This window comes from Pleurodeles waltl, chromosome 8 (assembly GCF_031143425.1).
Source record: "Pleurodeles waltl isolate 20211129_DDA chromosome 8, aPleWal1.hap1.20221129, whole genome shotgun sequence".
NCBI classification, from domain to species: Eukaryota; Metazoa; Chordata; class Amphibia; order Caudata; family Salamandridae; genus Pleurodeles; species Pleurodeles waltl.
This window is the reverse complement of record NC_090447.1, coordinates 298,789,927-298,812,886: the sequence shown is the minus strand read 5'-3', so window position 1 is coordinate 298,812,886 and position 22,960 is coordinate 298,789,927. Positions and strand designations below refer to the sequence as shown.

The 22,960-nt window shown below is 44.4% G+C and overlaps 1 protein-coding gene across 2 annotated transcripts in view; it reads right to left on the bottom strand.

Moving 5' to 3' along the window:
* The window catches only part of CADM2 (cell adhesion molecule 2), a 1,888,160-nt gene that overhangs the window by 816,388 nt on the left and 1,048,812 nt on the right, over positions 1-22,960 (bottom strand). For both annotated transcript variants that reach the window (XM_069204145.1, XM_069204144.1), the window contains exon 2: positions 11,929-11,955. In XM_069204145.1, coding sequence (XP_069060246.1) covers positions 11,929-11,955 — 27 coding nt within the window. The remainder of the gene's footprint in view (positions 1-11,928; positions 11,956-22,960) is intronic.

Here is a 22,960-nt window from a genome sequence, read left to right as displayed (position 1 = left end):
CCAACAGAACGACCAACCCCAACAATCTATCACAACACCATACGCAATGAATAGAAACCTATATAAGGACCAAGTTAACTGAATCCCCAGCCCCTGTGGGAAGGGAGGAGGGAGCTGCTGCTCTATTCAGAATCTCCTTGAATACAGACAAGCTGAATCCACACTTCCAAGCTAAAAGTGTGTACTTTCCAGGTAAGGGCGAGATTGTAAACAACACTGAAATACTGTTTGTCGCACACTCAGAAATGTGGCTTTTTCAAAGCAAATACAGGTGATTCACACAGTTCCTAAACACAATTTAAATCACAGAAACAGATTAAGCTGTCTCCTAAACACACTCTGGTTAGCCACTGAGGTGTATGTAGCCTTTTCACTTAAAAAAAAGAAGCTTAAAAAAAGAAGGGGGGATGTGGCTTTATGCCATCTTTTGCCACAAACTAGGAGGGACATTTCAAACAGTCACAGCTAAAAAACAGCACTTTAAAATAGCCAAGCTGCCTGAAACACAGAAAGTCTACAGGAATGGGATACGGGTAGCAGTGGAAAACACTTTTAAATAAATAATATTTCCCAGAAAAGGCTGGGGATCCTTACCTTGGTCTCCTAGGAATCCTCGTCACTGGGCTGTATTACACCCTTTTGTGTGTTTAGTGTTCCAGGTAAACCTGGTAGCCTTTGCTGTCAGGAACAACTAGCATGACCAGGGACCCCCTCCCACCCTCAGAAAAGCTAGGTTTGAAAATACATAGAAACACCTTAACACAGCCATTTATAATTGGGCATGTGACTGATTCTTGACTGATTCTTTACTTTATATGCCTTCCTTAGTGTGTTTTTCTATAACTAACTAAGGGCCTTATTTATACTTTTTGGTGCAAAACTGCACTAACGCAGTTTTGCACCAAAACGTTTTGCACCGGCTTGCACCATTTTTTTGCACCAGCTGGGCACCATAATTATGGAATGGTGCAAGCCGGTGCAAAGAGTAGGCTAGCTTAAAAAAAATATCACATTAGGCAGGTTTGAGTCAAAATAAATGATTCTGACCAGATTAGCATCATTTTTTTTACGCTAAGGGGCATATTTATACTCTGTTTGCACTGAATTAGCCTCAATTTTTTTTAACTCTAATTCAGTGCAAAACTAACTCCATATTTATACTTGGGTGCTAGACCCGTCTAGCGCCAAATTTATGGAGTTAAACTCATTTTTTGGAAGTGGAAACCTACCTTGCCTTAATGAGATGCAAGGTAGGCGTTCCTGTGCAAACAACCCACCTGGATAGTGTTCTCTTGTGGACTGCCTTTCCTCTCCTCTTGCCCACGTATCCAATAAACAGCTGATCCTCCAGCCTGAAATCCTTTGTTCTATCGATAAAGAAGCTCAACGCTCTCTTTGGGTCCAGACGGTGCAGTCTTTCTTCCTCTTTGGAAGGATGAGGCGGAGGATAGAACGTGGACAAAGTAATTGCCTGAGCCAAATGGAAGGGTGAACAACCTTCGGGAGGAAAGCAGCCTTGGTCCTCAACACCACCTTATCCCCATAAAAAGTTGTATAAGGGGGTTTTACTGATAAGGCCTGCAACTCACTCACTCTCCTTGCTGATGTTATAGCTATCAGGAAGACTGTTTTTAAAACCAAATACCTCAAGGGGCAAGAATGCATAGGTTCAAAAGGGGACCCCATAAGGAAAGTCAGGACTAAGGACAAATCCCATTGCGGCATAACGAATGGCTTTGGAGGATATTGATTTAGAAGACCCTTCAAGAATCTGATAACAATAGGGGATTTAAATAAAGATGGTTGGTCTGGAAGACATATGAAGGCTGACAAGGCCGATAAATAACCTTTAATGGTAGCCACTGCACAACCTTTTTGCGCCAGAGATAGAGCAAAAGACAAAACGTCCGATAGATGAGCATGTAAAGGATCAATCTGCCTCTCTCCACACCACACAACAAATTTAGACCACCTATTAGCGTAGATAGATTTAGTGGAGTGTCGCCTGGCCGCTAATATAACATCCACTACCTCAGGCGGGAGAGAGAAGGAACTCAGGTTGCCCTGTTCAATCTCCAGGCATGTAGGTGCAGACTCTGGAGGTTGGGGTGTAGAACCTGCCCCTGCGACTGTGAGAGGAGGTCTGCCCTGAAAGGGAGACGGAGCGGCGGGCACGTTGAGAGTTGGAGAAGGTCGGAGTACCACACCCTCCTTGGCCAATCCGGAGCTATTAAGATTACTAGAGCCCGGTCTTGGCGAATCTTCCTCAATACTCGAGGAATCAAGGGTATGGGAGGAAACGCGTAAAGCAACTGGCCGCACCAGGTCATTTGAAACGCGTCCCCCAACGCTTCCTGCATCGGATACTGAAGGCTGCAGAACAACGGACAATGCGCGTTCTCTCGAGTGGCGAACAGATCTACCCGAGGAAACCCCCACTTCTGGAAGATTAAACGGACTTGATCTGGATGGAGACGCCACTCGTGGTCTGCCGAGAAGTGGCGACTGAGACTGTCCGCACGCACGTTCAAGACTCCGGCCAGATGGTTTGCTATCAAGCAAATCCGATGGTCCTTTGCCCAGGACCATAGTCGAAGAGCTTCTCTGCAGAGAAGGTACGACCCCACTCCTCCCTGCTTGTTTATGTACCACATCGTGGTAGTATTGTCCGTTAGGACCTGTACCGACTGACCACGAAGGGAAGGGAGGAAGGCCTTGAGAGCCAGACGTACAGCCCGTAACTCTAACAGATTGATGTGAAACATCTGTTCATCTGGAGACCAAAGACCTTTGATCTCCAGATCCCCCAGATGAGCTCCCCACCCTAGAGTGGAAGCATCCGTTATGACTGTGGCCACTGGTGGCGACTGCTGGAACGGCTTTCCTTGTGAAAGATTGTTGCTTGCAATCCACCACTTCAAATCCACAGCAGCATCTCTGGAGATCTTGACAGTACCCTCTAGATCCCCTCTGTGTTGAGACCACTGCCTTCGGAGGCACCACTGAAGAGCCCTCATGTGCCAGCGAGCATGCGTGACCAACAGAATGCAGGAGGCAAAAAGACCGAGCAGACGAAGGACCTTGAGGACTGGAACTACCGCTCCATTTCGAAACATTGGAACCAAATCCTGAATATCTTGAATCCGCTGAGGCGGAGGAAAGGCCCGACCCAATGTTGTATCCAGTACTGCCCCTATGAACAGGAGGCGCTGAGAGGGCTCTAGGTGAGATTTGGGCTCGTTCACCGAAAAGCCCAGGTCGAACCACAACTGGGTTGTTGACTGCAGATGACGCAACACAAGCTCCGGGGACTTGGCTTTGATCAACCAATCGTCCAAGTAAGGGAATACTGCTATCCCCTTCCTTCTGAGCCCTGCCGCAACCACCGACATCACCTTCGTGAAGACTCGAGGTGCTGAAGTAAGACCAAACGGAAGGACCGCAAACTGGTAGTGTTGCGATCCCACCACAAACCGGAGATACTTCCTGTGTGACTTGAGTATCGGGATATGAAAGTAAGCATCCTGCAAGTCGACAGACACCATCCAGTCTTCCATGTTCAACGCCAAAAGCACCTGTGCTAGGGTCAGCATCTTGAACTTTTCCTGCTTGAGGAACCAATTCAAGATCCTCAGGTCCAGAATTGGTCTCAAACGACCATCCTTCTTGGGAATCAGGAAATACCTTGAGTAAACTCCTTGACCCCTTTCCTGCTCCGGGACCAACTCCACCGCGCCCTTTAAAAGGAGGACTTCTACCTCCTGTTCTAGCAACAGGAGGTGTTCTTGTGAACAATACGAAGGGCGGGGCGGGATGAGGGGCGGAAACTCCCGAAAGGGAAGGGTGTAGCCTTTTCCCACAACACTGAGAACCCAAGTGTCCGACGTAACAGTCTCCCATTTGGTGAGAAAATGCTGTAATCTTCCCCCTACAGGAGAGGAGTGAGTGGGAAATGGTGGAAGCCTAAGGCTGCTTCCCCTGCTGCACCCCGCCAGAGGATGAGGAAGAGGCAGAGTGCTGCTGAGAGGCTCCCCTGGTGCGGACCCTACCCCTCCCCCTAAAAGATCTATAGGGATGGGAAGAGGCAGGTTGCTGATATCTTCCCCGAAAGGAAGAGGAGGAAGAGCCACGCCCAAATCCACGAAACCTCCTGAAGAATCTGGAAGAGGCCGTGGAAGAAGGAGCTTGAAGTCCCAACGACTTAGCCGTGGCCCTGCTCTCCTTAAAACGTTCCAAGGCCGAATCAGCCTTAGCCCCAAACAGTTTGTCCCCATCTAACGGGAGATCCAACAATGTAGACTGTACATCTGCCGAAAAGCCCGAGTTACGGAGCCAGGCCTGTCTCCTTTCCACCACAGTTGTGCCCATTGCTCTGGCTACCGAGTCGGTGGTATCCAGTCCCGTCTGGATAATTTGGGTCGCAGCAGCCTGGGCATCAGAGACAAGATCCAAAAGACCCTGGGGAAGCTCTGTAAACGAAGAGGAGATGTCATCCATCAGAGCATGAATATACCTCCCCAGGATACAGGTCGCAGTAGTGGCTTTTAACGCCAGACTGCAGGACGAAAAAATCTTCTTCGACTGCGCCTCTAGCTTTTTTGAGTCTCTGTCCCCAGGCACCGTCGGGAAAGAACCAGGCGCCGACTTGGACGAACAGGAGGCCTGCACTACCAAGCTCTCCGGCGTAGGGTGCCTAGATAGGAAACCAGGATCAGTTGGAGCCGTCCGATACCTCCTGGCCACGGCTCTGTGAACTGCTGGGGAAGATGCCGGCCTCTTCCACACCTCTAAAACCGGATCCAGCAGAGCGTCATTAAAAGGTAACAGAGGCTCCGCCGCGGCTGAGGCCGGATGCAACACCTCCGTCAAAAGGTTTTGTTTCGCCTCCACCACCGGCAAAGGCAGGTCCAAAAAACTAGCTGCCTTCCGTACCACTGTATGAAAGGAAGCAGCTTCCTCAGTATATTCCCCCGGGGACGAAAGGTCCCACTCAGGGGAAGTGTCCAGCCCACTGGCCGACTCCAGTCCACGCAGCCCATCACCCGAGTCCTCTAGCTCTCCTTCCTCTAGGGCTCGTTGGTACTCCTGCTCTTCTAGTACCCGGAGAGCACGCCTCCTTGAATGCAGTCGTTGCTCAATCCGCGGAGTCGACAATGCCTCCGCCGAAGACTGAAGAGCAGCTGAAACAGATGGACCCACCGGAGTCACAGGCCGAAATCTCGACGTCGACGGGATGGAGATCCCTGGGGCCAATCCCTCCGAAGACACCGGAGCGGCCACCGGCGCCGACACTGGCGCCGAGCCCACGTTCCCAAACGGGAGAAAGGGCATAAAGGGTGCCGGCCGAAGAGGCGCAGGATCACCCAAAGAAAAGGCCAAAGGCCCAGCCGGAGCACTCCCTGGAGCCATCTGTTGGAAGATGGCATACATCGCATTCAAGAATGCGGAACTATCGGCTCCAGGGGTGGGAAAAGCCGGATACTGGGGTGCCTGTCTCGGAGGCGACCCCGACGCCGGCCTCGGCGTCTGCGCCGGAGAAAACACTTGAGGCTCCAATACCTCAATCACCGACGCCTGTCCAGGCGAAGTTGGTGACGCCGGAGAGAGCAACGGCGTCGAAGGATGCGGCGTCACCGTGGGGCTGACCTCCCATGTCTTTCGGCGCCGATCCGGAGACCTGGAACGAGCCTCCCTTGAATGACGCCGAGATTCTCTACGGCGCCGGGAGTCTCGATGACGCCGATGTCTTGGAGAAGACTTCTTGTGATGCTTCTCCTTTGACTTGGCCATAAACAGCTTCGCCTCACGTTCTTTAAGGGCCTTCGGATTCATGTGCTGACATGAATCACAAGTCGAGACGTCGTGGTCGGAGCTCAAACACCAAAGGCAATCGGAATGAGGATCCGTCACCGACATCTTGCCTCCGCACTCACGACAAGGCTTAAATCCAGACTTTCTCTGCGACATTATTTCCACAGAGAAAGAGTACGCAGCAAGATATACACTGTAACCGCAAGAGTAACAGTTGCTCCCTCGAAGATAACCGTTTCGAATGCACGGAAAAAAGGGAACTGACGTCCGCACGTCGTCGAGGACCTCTTATTGCCTGTATGACGTCAGACGGCGTCGCGTGCGAGACAGTGACGTCCTCGTCGACGTGCAGAGACTAGTAAGAAGATTTCCGTCGAATGCTGGCGCCATGGGAGTATTCATGAGGTGAGGAATCCACAGGTAGTTGTATCCATCAGAAAAGGATCAACATGAGACATCTTCTGTATAATTGTATTGTTGTTAGCATCCAAATGACAAAATTAGTTTTGCTGTTTTGAAGAGAATAACAATCATAACATTTCCTCCTGATTTGTTCTCACCATTAATTGCTGATGATAGTTTACCAAGTGTAATAAAATCTTCTTTCATAGTTGTGTTGTCTTACCAAACAAATTTCTTCTGATGTTTGACTGTCCATGCATTAATTCAGTCAATTTGCAAACTTAAATTTGGGTACAAGCATAGGATATGGATTTCTCAAATTTCTGCATCAGGTAGGCTTGATGCACGGTGGGCCCGAAATCCTTCAGATATATTAGCTATTTCATGGATCCACTCACCAGAGGAAGCTATACTCACTAAGGTAAATGTTCAATTATTCAGTACTTCAGGAAAATTAAAATGTAGAAAAGCTTGCATAGTTGATTCATTGCCAGTGTGTTAATGATTTGAAACAAACAGGCCTGGGTATAATAAACCCAGCAGGTGAACTAAGCATGCAGTCCCTAAACAACTGGCCACAAGGATCCTCTATTATATGCTGCACCTTATGTAAAATAAAATCAGAAGAAAGCAATAGAAGTATTTCCTCTTTTCAAATTTGTCTCTAACTTTGTAGTGCCATTTGTTGTTACGGTTACCAAACATTATGGGGGTCATTCCGACCCTGGCGGTCCAAGACCGCCAGGGCCGGGGACCACGGAAGCACCGCCAACAGGCTGGCGGTGCTTCCCAGCCCATTCTGACCGCGGCGGTAAAGCCGCGGTCAGAAAAGGGAATCCGGCGGTTTCCCGCCGGATTTCCCCTGCATGGGCTGAATCTCCATGGCGGCGCTGCAAGCAGCGCCGCCATGGAGATTCCGACCCCCTTCCCGCCACCCTGTTTCTGGCGGTTTTTACCACCAGGAACAGGATGGCGGGAACGGGTGTCGTGGGGCCCCTGGGGGCCCCAGCACTGCCCATGTCACTGGCATGGGCAGTGCAGGGGCCCCCTAACAGGGCCCCATAAAGATTTTCACTGTCTGCATTGCAGACAGTGAAAATCGCGACGGGTGCAACTGCACCCGTCGCACCCCTGCAACTCCGCCGGCTCCATTCGGAGCCGGCTTCATTGTTGCAGGGCCTTTTCCGCTGGGCCGGCGGGCGCTCCTTTGGCGGGCGTGCGCCGGCCCTGCGGGAAAGCCAGAATGGCCGCAGCGGTCTTTCGGCGGCCTGATTTTGGCCCGCCAAAATCAGAATGAGGGCCTATATTCCTTAATGTTAGAACACTGGAGAAGATTATGAATTACATTTTCTGTGAAATTCATTCACACACAAAATATATTTAAACTCACTCTCTGTTCTCCTTTAAATCTTACTATATTTATGTTTCCCAGCTTGAGGAAATGTTATTGTCTTTTATAACTGATTTTCCTTTATTTGATTACAGGGTGTTTAGTGTAGCACCATGCACATTTTAAAAACTAAGGCCCATATTTATACTTTTTTTTAACGCCGCATTTGCGTCATTTTTTAACGCAAAAGTGGCGCAAACTTGCAAAATACAATCGTATTTTGTAAGTTTGCGTCATTTTTGCGTAAAAAAATGGCGCAAACGCGGCACTAAAAAAGTATAAATATGGGCCCAAGTGCTTGCGTGGTGGCCCCCACACGCAGTACTTATATCCTCTACTGTCCATAATCGCATCCATATCCATGATCAAAATTACATATGCATCGGTTGACCCCCCCTACTCCTGTCCTTCCACCCATGTTGAACTCCCCCCTCCGCCCCACAGTCATCTGCATTTGCTCTTGCATCTGCATTTAGGCTATCGTCCTTGCTCTCAGTCTTCCTCTTAGTCTTCCCTATGGTCCCTTGCCAAATGTTGCCCCTCTACAGGGAAGTTTGCTAGGGGGCACCAACTGGTCTGGCCAAGGACAATTGGTACCAGACCCGGTTCTTCGACATTGAATTTGGAAAGTGTCCCTGATCACTTATACTCTCTAATGTATCCATGTATGGTTGTTTAGCTATTTTTGTATCACCAGGATGGACTATTCTAATATGTGGTTGTATATGATGTTTCACTTTTTTCTCGAATAAAGAATTACAACACAAAGCTAGAATGGAAGGGTCTACATATGTGCAGTATGGTAAAACATATTGAAGAGATCATGTGACTATTAAGAGAGATATTTCCCTGTGTACATACATTGTTACATGCAATCTATGAGTAACTAAACAGTATGTTTCTCATGTAAAAATAAAACAACTAAATGCTGTGAAATGTAGTATGAATTGCTTATACTATGTTAGAATATAATAATAAATGTATAACATTTTATATTTTACAACAATATGTTGATTTGAGAACAGAAAGCTAATCCTACTGCCAGGTTCTTTCTCTCATAGCTGGTAGATATATTTGGTGCATGGCACAAGGCCTGAAATGTTATGTTACTGCCACTTTTGAGCATTTACAAGTACATCGTCCGCTCTACAAGAGCTTTGTAATGACACATTTTTATCTCTTTGCCTCTACAAGAGCTTTGCAATGACATTTTTTTATGTCTGCTTGATATCAGCAACTTATTAAGAAAAATCACTTGTATGTTTCACAAGATGCCCAGGTAAAGAGAAAGTCTAAAATAGTTTGACAGACTCCATTGCTCCTTTCCTCGATCGTTTTCAGGACAGGATTCTGGGGAAGCCATCAGCAGAAATAACATCTTTTAATGGTTTATGAAGTGAGGGTCTAGCGCACAGCATCCAAAAATAGAGGCATATCTGCCAAAGTATTATAAGTCTACTCTGTGTTTGAAAGCACACCAGTTAGAAGGTCTTTTATGTTTTATGCTATGTTAATTTAATTTGTAATGCACATGAATTACCCCAAAAGGGGTATCTCGGTGCAGCAAGGTTTATAAACCCTAAACATACTGTATTAAGCCAGTAATAATGACATTTTTAAAGGTTTTCCGAATTTATAGCGGCCAACACATTGGAGTAAATGAAGTGGAAACATATTCCAAAGCGTGGGGGCAAGGTAAGAGAAAGGTCTGCCTCCAGAACTGGACTTACTGATCTATGGTAGTGCGAGCAAGATTTTGGGGGTTATTCTAACTTTGGAGGAGTGTTAATCCGTCCCAAAAGTGACGGTAAAGTGACGGATATACCACCAGCCGTATTACGAGTTCCATAGGATATAATGGACTCGTAATACGGCTGGTGGTAAATCCGTCACTTTTCCGTCACTTTTGGGACGGATTAACACCTCCTCCAAAGTTAGAATAACCCCCTTTATCACTGGATCTTAAAGATCTGCTTGGGCAATATTGGACAAGTTTTGTGGAAAGGTAGGTCGGGCTTCTTCCATGCAAGAACCTATGTGTTAGGCAACATACCTTGAAAATTATTCATTTACGAATCAACAGCCATGGGGCAGACGATGTCCTGACTGGAAGATTTTTGACTAAGATGGGCTGCTGTGTTTTAAATGACTAGCAATTTATGTAGACCATTCTCGTTTATAGAAGCCAGTAGAGCATTGCAATAGTCCAAGGGCACAAGAACAAAGCTTGGTCTAATGTTTTCCTCACCGCTTGTGGAAGGAGGGGAAAAGCTCTTCATAACAGATGCAGCATATGGAAGCAGGTGTGGGGGTAGAAGAGACCTGTTCTTTCATATTAAGTGCCTGATCGAGGAAAACACCCACTTGGGAGTTAGAGCTTGGCAGAGTTCAGAGTGCCACCAGTCAGATGTCCAAAACTGTTGCACCTTGCCAAACAGCATAATTTCAGTATTGTTGTCATTTAGCTGGAGACAAATCTCTGTTATCCAAACTTCAATGGCTGTCATACCTCCTGAGAAGTGCCCATTAGCACTGATCAAATCCTCATCAAAGGTAATGATTAGCTGTGTGTCGTCAGCATATGACAATGGTTAAAAGCCATACTTTTTAACGAGGGTAGCATGGGGGAACACGTAGATGTTAAAAAGTTTAGGGTTCAGAGAAGAGCCCTGTGGCACCCCCTTGTCAAGTTTAAAGGTGCATGATTTATAAGATCCCAGATTGATAATCTGGGATCGATTATTTAGGAAGTCCTTGCACCAAGCTTGTGCTGTACCACAGATTCCAAACTCCTGGAATCTTTGCAGCAATCTAGGAAGAGAAACCGCATCAAAAGCTGCAGAGAGGTCCAACAGCACCAGCAATGACGGGATGTCTAATGAACATCTAATTATGTCGGTTGCAGCAATCAATGTGGTCTTGGTACTATGCATAGGTCAAAAAACCCAATTGAGACGGACCAAACAGCTTGTCAAATTCAAGATGTTCACTGGTTTGGATGTTGATGTGACCTTCAAACAACTTGTCTAATAAAGGGAGAAAAGAAATGGGAGGTAGCTAGTAAGGCCCATAGGTGACCAATTGTTTTAATGGGGTTGGCCACAGCTGCTTTCTAAGCAAAAGGACATTTCCAGTAGAAATGGATATGATAAATAATGAGCAAATTGGCAAGGCAGAAGGGTTAATGATACCATAATCCGGAGTGGACAGATATCTGATGGGACCCCGATTGGGCTGTTGCCAATGCATTCTGAACAGAGTCGGTGAGAGTGGCTTGAAATTGCTTAAGGTGGAACATTTAAAGTGGGCAAGTAAAAGGAATTAAATTGATCGCAATGCTGCTTAGTTATTTTGGGGAAGTGTTGATAAATGTCGTTGATTTTACCTTGTTCCATTTCAAGCATATTGAATGCCATGGTCATGTTTCCAAAGCACAAAGGCTAAAATGTACACATTTTAAGCTGTTCGCTATGGCAGACATATCCCTATCACTTCCATGTAGCTAAAAACACAGGACATCAGCTGAGCTCATCCTACTCTAGCTGTCACCGAGTAGTGTTGTCCTTAAAAACAACCACTTTTCAGAAAAGTGCCAATCAGCTCGATTAGTGATGAAGTCCTTGAATCCATGTTTTGACTCGTACTCGGGTGTCTGAGAACGGTAGATGATTTGTTTTAACAAAGCAACATGTAGAACAACAAAAATAATCCACCTTATATAAATAAAAAAGAACTGCCCCACAGTCACATTATGTCACATTATCTGCTTCTTCAGGCACACTGTTTCACTAACCAATGAACTTATCGTGAAAAAAACACACTTTACTTGTGGGACACGACGTTTTCAATCATTTCAACTCCCACTTCAAAAATTCGGTGACATTAGAAAAGGTTTGCACTGGACATTTGTTTTACTCCAAGATTCCGCAATTGTGGTGAATGTGTGTAACTAATGAGCAAATTATGGAGTCTATTATCAAAAAAGTTTTATTAATTCGTGGATAACATTCGTGACACAAAATATCTGCTATTAAGATAGACACTCACTGATAAACACACCGCTGTATTTCAAGTAATGCAGCCTCCTCAACGGGCTGGACTGTATGGATTCGCTTTTTTAATGAGTTTTGCGCAATCTATAGGACGTAAGAAGTGTTTTATACTGGCATGCACAGGGAAGGTGACGGAAGCGATGCGCGATGCGGATGATTAATGACAGTTCCTAGGATGACATGATCTCTTCTTAATAAAATACCATTTTCATCCTTGCTCCATTTTGCAGATTTTTTCATTTTATGCTTTTAAGAATGAAAACGGTAGCTCACCTTTTACTTTGCTCTTGGTAGCAGCCACTGCCACATAGGTAAGATTGCAGAAGGAGAAGAGAACAGACAGAGACAGATTAGACAAATGATCGGATTCGGTGAGTGTAGAGAGACACTTTATCACTATTGATTCAGAGCTAAGAAAAACAATTTTTAAGATGATTTGAACAATTTGTTTGAGAGGTGTACAGCTTCTACTGACCTAAGATGCTGTAAAGACAGACGACATGTGCTTGAAATTTAGTTAGTGTATGACAAACATCCTTAGCAGTCTATGCACGAAGCGCGGTAAAACCATTTACCATTAATCATAAATAGCAAATCCAATCCAATTTTTTTAAGCAAACTCAAAAAGTCGCACAAGACAGTTTCACTCTGAATGCTCCCACGCCAGGCTCACCTAGCAATATCACTATGGATGTTGAAATACTTTGCTAACAAACATTAAATAGAGAGATCGTAACAATTAAAATAATTTCCTGCTGTTGTTTTATCTACTGGAAAACCAATAAATAGACAAACTGCTGAAAAAGTAGCGAAAAGATTTGCTGATACTACTTGTTGTGGCATCTGTCTTACGCTCCAAGTTCAATCTCCTGTGCTTCACACAAGTAAAAAGATAACTCCTAGAACACTCCAAGGATTAGAGTGCCAACAGATATTATAGATATTCATTTTCATCCACGTGATTTTTGTACGTTTATTGGGAGAGATGGACAATCCATATGGAGCGATATCAGACTGCAGGACCTCTGAATGTGGGTGTGATTGCTTGTGTTGTGCCAGGAAAATTATGTTCACATAACAACAATCTATGCCCCAGCAGGACCACTATTAGTCAGCATGTCTCCTAACTGCAATGGAGATAGATCTAGGGATCTCCTTCAGAGCACATCACAGTTTGCATCATTGTCACACAATATGGGCCAGATTTACAAGGTCCTAGTGCCTCCTTGCACCAAATTAGGGTCTTTTTTTTACGCTAATGTGGCTTAAGGAGACAATTTTCAATGTGCTGTATTAACAAAGTGGTACACTGCATGCATTGTATCACTTGGTGGCCCTTTGCACCACAATATGCATGCCTCAGGCATAATGCATGCAAGGGGGGGTTCTGGTGTTATGAGGCCCGCAAAAATGGTGCCTGTTACATCTACAAGATTTCACTGCCACATTTATGCTGACATTTGTAACACCTGCTCAATGCAGGCATTAAAATGATGCACCCATTGTAATCAATGGGCCTCCTTACACTTTGCTACACTTGAGTAAAACCTTTTGACACTAGTGCAGCAGAGCGCCACAATAGCATCAAAAATGTTGATGATATTGTCCTAACGTGCGTCATGGTGTGCAGTATTGTAAATACAGTGCAACCATGGTGTTGTTAGGTGGCGGAGGAGCACGCCAATCTGGCCCTATGTCCTATACTAGTTTATCATTGTAAGAGGGGCCCATTAATGAATGCATAATTTTCTCTAGCATGTTGCTAATGTATGCCTCCTCGAATAAAGGAATGCACTATTCAATAGCAGTATATCACAACACTAAATGCATGAATATTTGTGTGTAAGATCTATTATGGACCTTCCCTAACACATTTACTACCTTGAAAAAAACATTGATATTGGAAATTGGAAACAATCATTCAATATCACTCTTGAAAATTGATCAAAGCATGTACATACTTTCTGTACCGATACACCATTTGTGGACCATAATATTTTGTAGAAACGAATGTCAGCTGACAAATGACCTGTTGCACATGTCAAAATCCAGACAGAGAACTGCAAGACTAAACAGTTACATTTTCATATTATGGCAGCCATGATTTAGGGCCTGATTATGACCTTGGCGGAGGGGATTATTCTGTCACAAACATTACGGACATCCCACCTGCTGTATTACATGTTCCATTATAAACCATGGAACTTATAAAATGGCACACAGGATATCCGTCACATTTGTGACGGAGTAATCCCCGCCTCCAAGATCCTAATCAGGCCCTTGCCAAGGTCGTAATCAGGCCCTTAGTGAGCAGGTATATAAGCTGTTGATCTCTATCAGTGCAACCACTCATAGTTGTAGAATACAGTTACATACCCTATTTAGGAGTCAGAATAATTACTGAAGTAATTTATTAAAGTACCGACCTTTATGTAAAATGACTAGTGTTTAACAAGCACCGCTGGAATACCCCCTGGACTCTGAGTCCTCGTCCCATTCATGACATATGTTGACATCTATATGTCATGAATGGGACGAGAGCAACCGGACCAAGGGTAATGAAGATTACTGGTAAATCCTGTGACATAATTTTAAATCAAATCTGCTGGACCTACCTCACCTTTAAACAGGTAGCATGTGAAAGATGGTCATTCCCTCTAAAATTTTCAAAATACTAGGGTACTCGTTATGACAAATGCAAATGTTTTTGTTGCGTACCACTGTAGCTAAATAAACAAACCCATTAGAGGCAATCTTTACTTCAAAAGGTAATTCTAGAAAGGCTGGTCGAAAACATGCTTCTAGTGGTAACAATTATGTATCCACAAACAATCCTCAATGCAACAGAAATCGGGATCAACTCGTTGGGGATTTTCTTTTTTTTAAAAAACATGATAACTAGAAACATCAGCAAGCACCAAAATTGTAGGTTATCACTGGTAAACAAACACCACGGAGATGACAGAGAGTGGGGGTTTTAACAGAGCCAACATAACTGTCCTTGCTTTTTAAACGGGCTACATTTTTTATTTTTTTATCTTCCTCCTGAAAAATATTTTGTTTTTCGTTGTCATCAGCAGTCTACCTACAATACTTCTGAGGTTACTGCCTACGAGAGCCACATGCATGAGGCGGTACTTTTCTGCAGACCCAACTCATTCTGTCTCACAGTGAACAGAATGTACCTGTACATACTTTTATAAGGTTTATTATTGTTATATTTTGGACAGAAGATAGATTTAATGGTTTGAGGCTTTCAGGGTCATACGTTTTTGAAATAAGTTTTCTGATGCCATCCTATCAGACTACCAACCTTTGTTTACACAATGCAGCAATGCATGGTAGGACATCTGAAACGCATTCCTTATTGTAAATAATATTAAAATTCTATCAGACTTTGATCATTTGGATAGCATAGAGAAACCATGTTTTGGCACACATGGAGGAAAACGGGAATTTTTCACATGGCCATTTTGTATCGTTCCTGGCCGTGCCAGATGATCCAAACTGTATCTCAATGACAAAACCTATCAGGGCTGAAACCAGTCTGGGGTTGCTTGTGTTCCCTTCTCGAGGGAGCCCCCCCTTGCACGTTGGGATAGAGTGCTCCCATAAGAAACAGGGTCAGTAGTGATATTCAAATGACAGCCCACTGTCTAGAGTGGCGCACTGGATGAAAAACGATGGGGTGTATTGCTACTCATAGTTATTGCTTTAGCTTTAAACTATTTGGGAGTATTGGCCCTGTCATCTTTGTGTGTATCCACAATCTGGCCCTACTAGGTTATTGTTGAACCGCTGGTCTAGCACATTCAATTAGCAAGGCCATAGAAAATACAATTACATATAAATATGCACTTAGGTATTTTGACAATTTGTTTCACTAAAACGTTAAAATAGATATATACACTGCTACACTGGGAATTGAGTGCTTCTCTCTGAAGGGCTCCACTATGCGGACTCTATCTCCCAGTTGTCAGTGGCTAAAAAGGAGCTGAAGTTGAAAACAATTGCCCAGAATCACAGGTGGCTTCTAATCCCCTCTGCATGAGAAGTACAGAAGTTGTGCACAAACAGTGGATGCACAGTTACATGACTAAATTGATTCTTTGGGACCACACTTAGGGCCAGATGTAGAAATCGTTTTGCATAGCGCAAACTGCGAAATTCGCAGTTTGTGCCATGCAAAATGCACATCGCGATGCACATTCCCATTTTGCGAGTCGGTACCGACTCGCAAAATGAGAATGCAACTCGCAAATAGGAAGGGGTGTTCCCTTCCTATTTGCAATTCGCACTGCGATGCAGAATTGCTTTGTGACCGCGAACGCGGTCGCAAAGCAATTCGCAGTTAGCACCCATGTCAAGTGACCCATGCCATAAAGGTGACCAGGTAGGAGATACAAATATGCTTACTGTGTATGCAGAAGCTAGTAATAGGGAAAGGACTCTGATAACCTTGTCTCTATAAAATGAGCTAAACTTTGTGGAATGCTATGTGTTTTATTTCCCATTCCAAGCACAGATGCCTTGAGAAAATGATAATTTAATAAACTTAGTGCAATGTGTCTGGAGTGATTGCCAATAGCTGAGATTAATTCAAGAATTCCATCCATCACCTTGTTGTATTTCCATTTGCCATCCTAATGCGCTGAGAATCACCAGACGTGGGTCCCGGCTTCACTGTGCCTCTGGATTCAAGTTAGCCTGGCTGATGAGGGATGATACCCCGAAACCAGTCCCATGGTGCTTGTTACCAGTACAGGGAGGACTTGGACTGGCAGTTCAGAATGGACTGTTCGCATGGGGAGCAATGTCAAAACTAATTTGCATAAAGATGGGTCCAAACTAGGGTGGGATGGGGAGCAAAAAAACTAAGAATTGGGAAGCGGCCCAGAGTGATTTTCTGTGGCCGAGATTCATTAAAGCATTCCATTCATCACCTTTTTTTTAGCATTATTCCTGATCAGTTGACCTAGTTGTATTGTTAAGTCAGATGTTTCTTCTAAACAGACATCTAATATTCATTCTAATTCACTCTACTGATAAAGGATGTGTCATGTTAGCTCTGACCAATTGAGACTCAACTTGACACACTTCTTGCCAGCTTTAGATATTTGTTCCCTTATTTATCCCAACATTGATCATCTAATAATTCCACAATTCTAAAGAAAATGGGAGCTACAAATATTACTATAGTGCATATGTGAGAAAACAGGGCTGATTGCAGAGGCCCCCTAACTTTTTGCCCCCATTTTTCACTTTTTGCTGGGGGTTTCCTGAATCTGATGATGCCCTGGGTACTGCAAACCAGTCCCAGGGCCTGTGTTCTGTGTAAAATCAGTATGCAAATTAGGCTAATTATAATTGGCTAAGTTATCCTACCTATAAGTCCCTAGTATATGGTAGGGCATGTAGGTTTAGGGACCCCATCGTGCACTGCTGAGGTGCCCAGTGTCATTTTAGAGGCAGGCCTGCCTTGCTGGCTGCTTTTAAACTAAAGTTACATGCAAATTCGACTTTGGAATTAAAAGTAGTTCCAAAGCCTTAAACTACCTTATTTTTACATATAAGTCACCCCTAAAGTGTGCCCTATGTGCCCCTAGGGCTGGGTGCCATGTAACTATAAGCAGGGACTTTATGAAAATAGTTGTATAAGCCTTGGTGAGGTAAAACAGTGAAAATTTGTTTTCCCCTCATTGTAGTGAATGGCCTCCATAGGCTAGAATGGGGAGACTTTATTTAATTTTAAAAGTCCCCTTAAGTAACAGATACCACAAGTTTGGTATAAAATTAATTGTTATAATAAATCCCACAGCTTCTAGTTGTGGGATTTAATATAACTTGTTCAGGTAAAGAGTTTTAAACTTTACCTGAAAAGTTGCCAACTTCAGCCCTGCAGTGTTTTTGCTGATTTGCTCTGATTGGCCAGCCTCTGGCAGCTTGGCCAGGCTGCCTTGATGAGGTGGGAAGTGGCCTGGCTCAACAGAAAGAGATTTGCTTGTGGGAGGAGATCTTCCCTCAGCAGATGGGGAAGCAGGGAGGGCTGCCAAACTGGTCTTCAAAGGCAGGGAATGACATTTGGAGCAACCCAGTAACACCCTCACATATTGTAAACCCAGACAATTAGGTGCCCCCTTGATTAGATTAGGAGAGAGCAGGAGAGGGGTGTGTTTAGGATTTTTAGCCACACCAGTGGGTGGAGTCAGCCAGATGTAACCTCCAAAAATCTCTCTCAGCCATGATGGATTTTTGAGGAATGTTGCTCCCTAGGACTGATTTTTGCCACATTTCCCAGGAAGTGGTCATCACAGGGAAAGACCCTGCCCCTGATTGGAGAACCAGGACCCCCCTGTTTTTCACTCAGGAGCAAGGATAAAACTGGCAGACCTGCACCCACACCTCAGTTCCCTACAAGATCCCAATCAGGTTCCAACAAGGAAGAACTACAGAAGAAGAAGGACTGCCTGCTGGACCCCTGGCCTGCACCTGGACACTACACTATGGTGGACTGCACCAGCTGCACACTTGGGCTTTGCCTGGCTTCAACTGGTTCAAGGAGGGACTCCCTGTTTGCTACAGGTGAAAACTTGCTAACCAGTGTCCCCTGCACCAACTCCTGAAGAAACGAACCAGCTGACCACTGTCCAGTGGCCAAAAAGGAGTTTGCGCAGGGTGCAATCTGGGAGTTGTAGTCTGCACCCTCAAGGAGCATCTCAGAGCTTCTGGAACCTTGGGGTGAACTATGGACCTCAAAAGAACCTTAAAAGAACATCTGGAAGAAGATCCAGAAGTTTGGAGACGTTTGAAGAACTTTTGGAAAAAAGCTCCATAGAGGGACCGACCCGCCATGGCAACTCTAGCCGGCTTGCCACAACCGCGACCCACCCTGACTTGCAGGTTCGTCCCGGTGAAGAAAATCTCCAAAATGTGGGAAGTTGACCGGTAACTCCCAGGCAGTGTATCTGTGAGGGCTCCAAGGATGTTGGATCAAGATTCAGGTTTGCCTAGGTCAAAGGATTTTCACCTCTGAAAAACGACTAAGTCCGAAGGTAAAAATCTTCACAGAGGGCTCCCGCGAAGCGCATCCGAGGAAGAGTTCCAGGGGCTCAGATTGGACTGGCAGGTTCGTCCCGCTGAAGAAAATCTCCAGAAAAACGACTAAATCCTGAGGTAAACTTTTGACTGAGGCCTCCCGCGGGCTGTAGCCGAGCCAGGCTCCATCATGGTCGGCCTTGAACTTTGACTTTGCGCCGGTCGAGGTGCGACCAGATGACCAGATGGGCGCTTTTTGTTTCTATGCGCTAGAAAGCAATAATTCTTTAAAAATTCATATCTCCGGTTCCCCTTATCCGATTCTATTCATTTTGGTGCCATTTTAAAGCTAAAAATATTTCCTGTGTTTATAAGTTGATTTTGGATTTTTAAACTGTTTCTTTTGTTTTATTTAATTACTGTTCTGTGATATTTGAATGCTTTACGCTTTGTCTCCTAAGTTAAGTCTTGTTCCTCGTTGCCAAGCTACCAAGGGTTGAGCTAGCTTTAATTTACTGAGACCTAACCGGACCTAAGTGGAGGTTAGTGGCCTGTTGCTAAGTGTAGGTACTTACCTGCCCTTACCAATAACTCATTTTCCAACAGCATATAGTTTAAAAATATTAGTAGGAAGACAAATGTTCAAACTTGGGCCTTATTTACATTTGGCCAATGGGATACTCTGTCAAAATGTGGCAGATATCCAAACAGGAACATTACATGTGCCATAGCCTCTATTGCACTTGTCATATAGGAGGTAGGATCACATTTGTGATTGTGTATTCAACCTGTCAAACTTGAAACAAGGCCATTGGTTTCTCCTCCCAAATTAGGATTGTTGATGACACAATTTAACATATTATACAAGGAATGAAAGTCACAATTATGTTAGGAGACTAACAGTTGAAACACAAAACCCAGTTAAATGTGGTGAGGATGATATGATGTTTTTGGGCTTTACTTAGATACAAACTTCACTGGGTTTGCAAACAAACCACTGTGTTCATGCTGGCGGTCATTCCACTGACAGCCAGCCCTCCTGCGACCCCGCCGGCCGCATAAAGAACATTCTGCTGGGCTGGCAGGCGGAAACATTGCTTCCACCCGCCGGCCCAGCAGAATGCATGGCCGGGACATTGCCGGTGGCTCCACATGGAGCTGCCATCAATGCCTCTGTGTGGTGGGTGCAGCTGCATCCGTTGGCCAGATCACTGCCCGTAAATCGGGCAGTGATCTGCGCGATGGGGCACTGCACAGGGCACTGCCCATGCTAAGTGCATGGGCAGTGCAGGGGCACCCCTTCCGCCAGCCTTTTTCTGGCAGGGGAACCCGCCAGGGAAAGGCTGGTGCAAGAAGGGATCATTATGTGAGGGGCAGCAGCGCTGCCCTGTCGGGTAATGATTCACTTCACCGTCAGGCTTCCTGTTGGCAGCAGCCTGGCGGTGGAGGAGGCGGCCCTCCATGTGTTGTTTATATGGCGGTTCAGACAGCCATCCCGGTGGCGGTCTGTTCACCCGACGCCGGGATGGCACAGGGGATCATAATGACCCCCTTAATTTTGAAAATGCCACTTTTAGAAAGTTGGCATTTTCTTGTCCCAACAATTTGGTGCCTGTATCCTGTGCCACATGAATAGGTGTAACTTCACGTTAGTCTTTGTGTATTGCTCCCAAACAGTGAAACAAAGACAAATAGTGGCTCACAGTTCGGGCCATCTCAAACTTGATGATCGGGTGGAGAGGTTGCCTACCACATTTTGCATATCACAAAGGCTCAGCCCAGCACACTCAAAAAGGGTTTTGACACTAGCATTTTATGACCCCTGGCAACCTGGAACCAAGGCAAAGAGGCTAGACATTTCAAACACTTCTGAGGTGGTAAATTCCAGGACTTTCTACTACTTCAAAATGGGCAACAGGTATAAATAATGGACCCTCAGGCCAGCTCTTCAGTTTACCTTCAGATCTGTGGAAAACTCAGAAGGGCTACCCTGCTACCCGAGAAAGAAGGACTGGACCTGTATCTTGAACCCAGGGCCACAAGAGTGACTCCAAAGGATAGTTGGCTAGCTTCCTGATCAGAATCTCAGGGACAGAAAAGGCTCCAACCAACTCGAATCCAACCCCTGGACTCAGTCTTCTGTCTTGAGTGAGTCTTGCCCCCCCCCACAAGTGGTGCCACCCCTGTCCTGGACCAATTTTATGTTGGCCTAAAGGTGCTCTGGCAGTCTAGCTATGCTCCTGTACGCTAAACTGACACAGCACAACGCAAGTCCTTCCAACTGCTTCACAACCTCTGCATAGTGACACATCCCCAATGCAGTAACTCGCATCACAGCAACCTCAGAACTGCCTCTGCGTGACTCTTCCCCATCGTAGGACATCACACTGCACTATTTTGCAGTCTGATTTAGAGCATGATACATGTATTTCTCTCTTTTAAATAATATTTATATTAAGACTCCTTTAAAAGGGGGTCAGCATCTATTTTATGGTTTTATAACTTATTTTAGTCCATGTGTGCTTCCTAACCTTTGAAGATAAACAAAAGCCTTTAAATAAATTGCCTTTACTTTTCTAATAAAGGTGGATATAACATTTAAAAACAATTGGATTTAGTCAGCAGTTTGATCAACATGTTCACAGTTTTTGTTCATATGATGGGTTTAATGGTGGTAAAACAATAAGGGGGCAGTGGATTATTTTGTCAGTTTAGTCAATCAGTGCAATCTGCTGACTCAAGAAGAAGTGTTGACATTCCACATAATAAAAGAGCCTTGTTTTTTTCTACATTGAGTTATTTTAGTTGTAATTCACAGATGGTATGATACTGACACAACATCAGAATTATAAATCCAGTGAATAGGAGCACAGATAATAGAAATTTGTGTCTAAGTCTCATTTCCTAAGTCTTTCTTGATTAATCAAACACCATGCTTTAAATATATTTGGTTGAGATTCAGTTGTGTGGTAACTAGAACTGATTTCCAGGAACTGTTTTATAAATTAGGTTGAAGTGTCTGCTCTTATCAGTTTTCTAAAATGAGATTGATATTTCACTTTAAAATGTAATGAAAAGGACCAGTTGACCGGAACTGTCCTCACAGAAAGCAGAGGTTTGGAGCTACAATTTTCAGATAGCTCATTTTAGGAAATGCTTGTAAAGGGAAATATCTGGGGCCTGTTGTGAAACATAAGTCACATTCTAGCAGTTTTACATACCCTATTCTTGTCAATACAGTCATAGGAATAGATCATAACAAATTATTGTTGGGATATACTTTTTAACTAGAACAAACAAGAAAGTGTCAGGGCTTGGTCTGCATTTGTGAAACTGAACAGAATATTGATCTTAAATTTCACCCAATAGCTTAACAGAGGTAGTACAAGCAAATGATTGACTGGATGTGGCCTAGCTTAATGAATTAATGAATGAGGGCATTTATAGAAAGCAAACAGCTGCTCCAAGTGGGAGCATTCCAGCACTGGTTGCAGGTAAGTGTGAGAAGAGCAAAATCAGACTATTTCCATCTGAAATTGGCAGCGAAGAAATTCAGAATTCTTTAAAGAGATTGTTTTTTAGAAAGGCTTTAAAAATAGCTTTTCATGATATAGTATGAACGTAGTCAGGAAGCAATTTCCACATTTTTTGCTGCAGAAAGGAGAAAGCTCTACCTCTAGTTCTGAATTTATGTATTCTTGGAAAACACAAAAGATTTTGATGGGTGGATTGTAGATTTCTGTTGGGTTAACTTCTTCTGATCTTGTTTTGGATACAGCTAATGCCCATTGAAATTCATAGCCCTAAATGTGAAAAATAAGTGTTTTAAATGTAATTCTTTGATTGATGGGAAGAAAATGAAATGTTTTAGCCCTTTTTAGATGGATTTGTGGAGTGGAATGTCAGCACAAGGTGAGATGCAGCATTTTGAACCCACTATAGTCTAGTTGCAAGCCATTAAGGAGCCCCTAATAGCAAGATGTTTGAGTACTCCACCCTCAATGTGATTAGAGAATTTGTGACAAATTTTTATGTGTTAGCTGGTAAAAATTTGAAGATTTCTGTTAGTGATTTGAGAAAAGAGAAACAGATGCCAATCATGGCTTTGACTTGAGGTTTGAAAGAAAGGAATGTATCAATTTTAACTCCCAAGTTGTTGGCGATGTTGATTGGGACTCTGGGGGTTACCAGCTCCAATGGCCAGTTGTGACCAGTGGTGACGAAGTGCAGAAGACTAGAATATCAGACTATCTGAGTTCAGGCAGCTCTA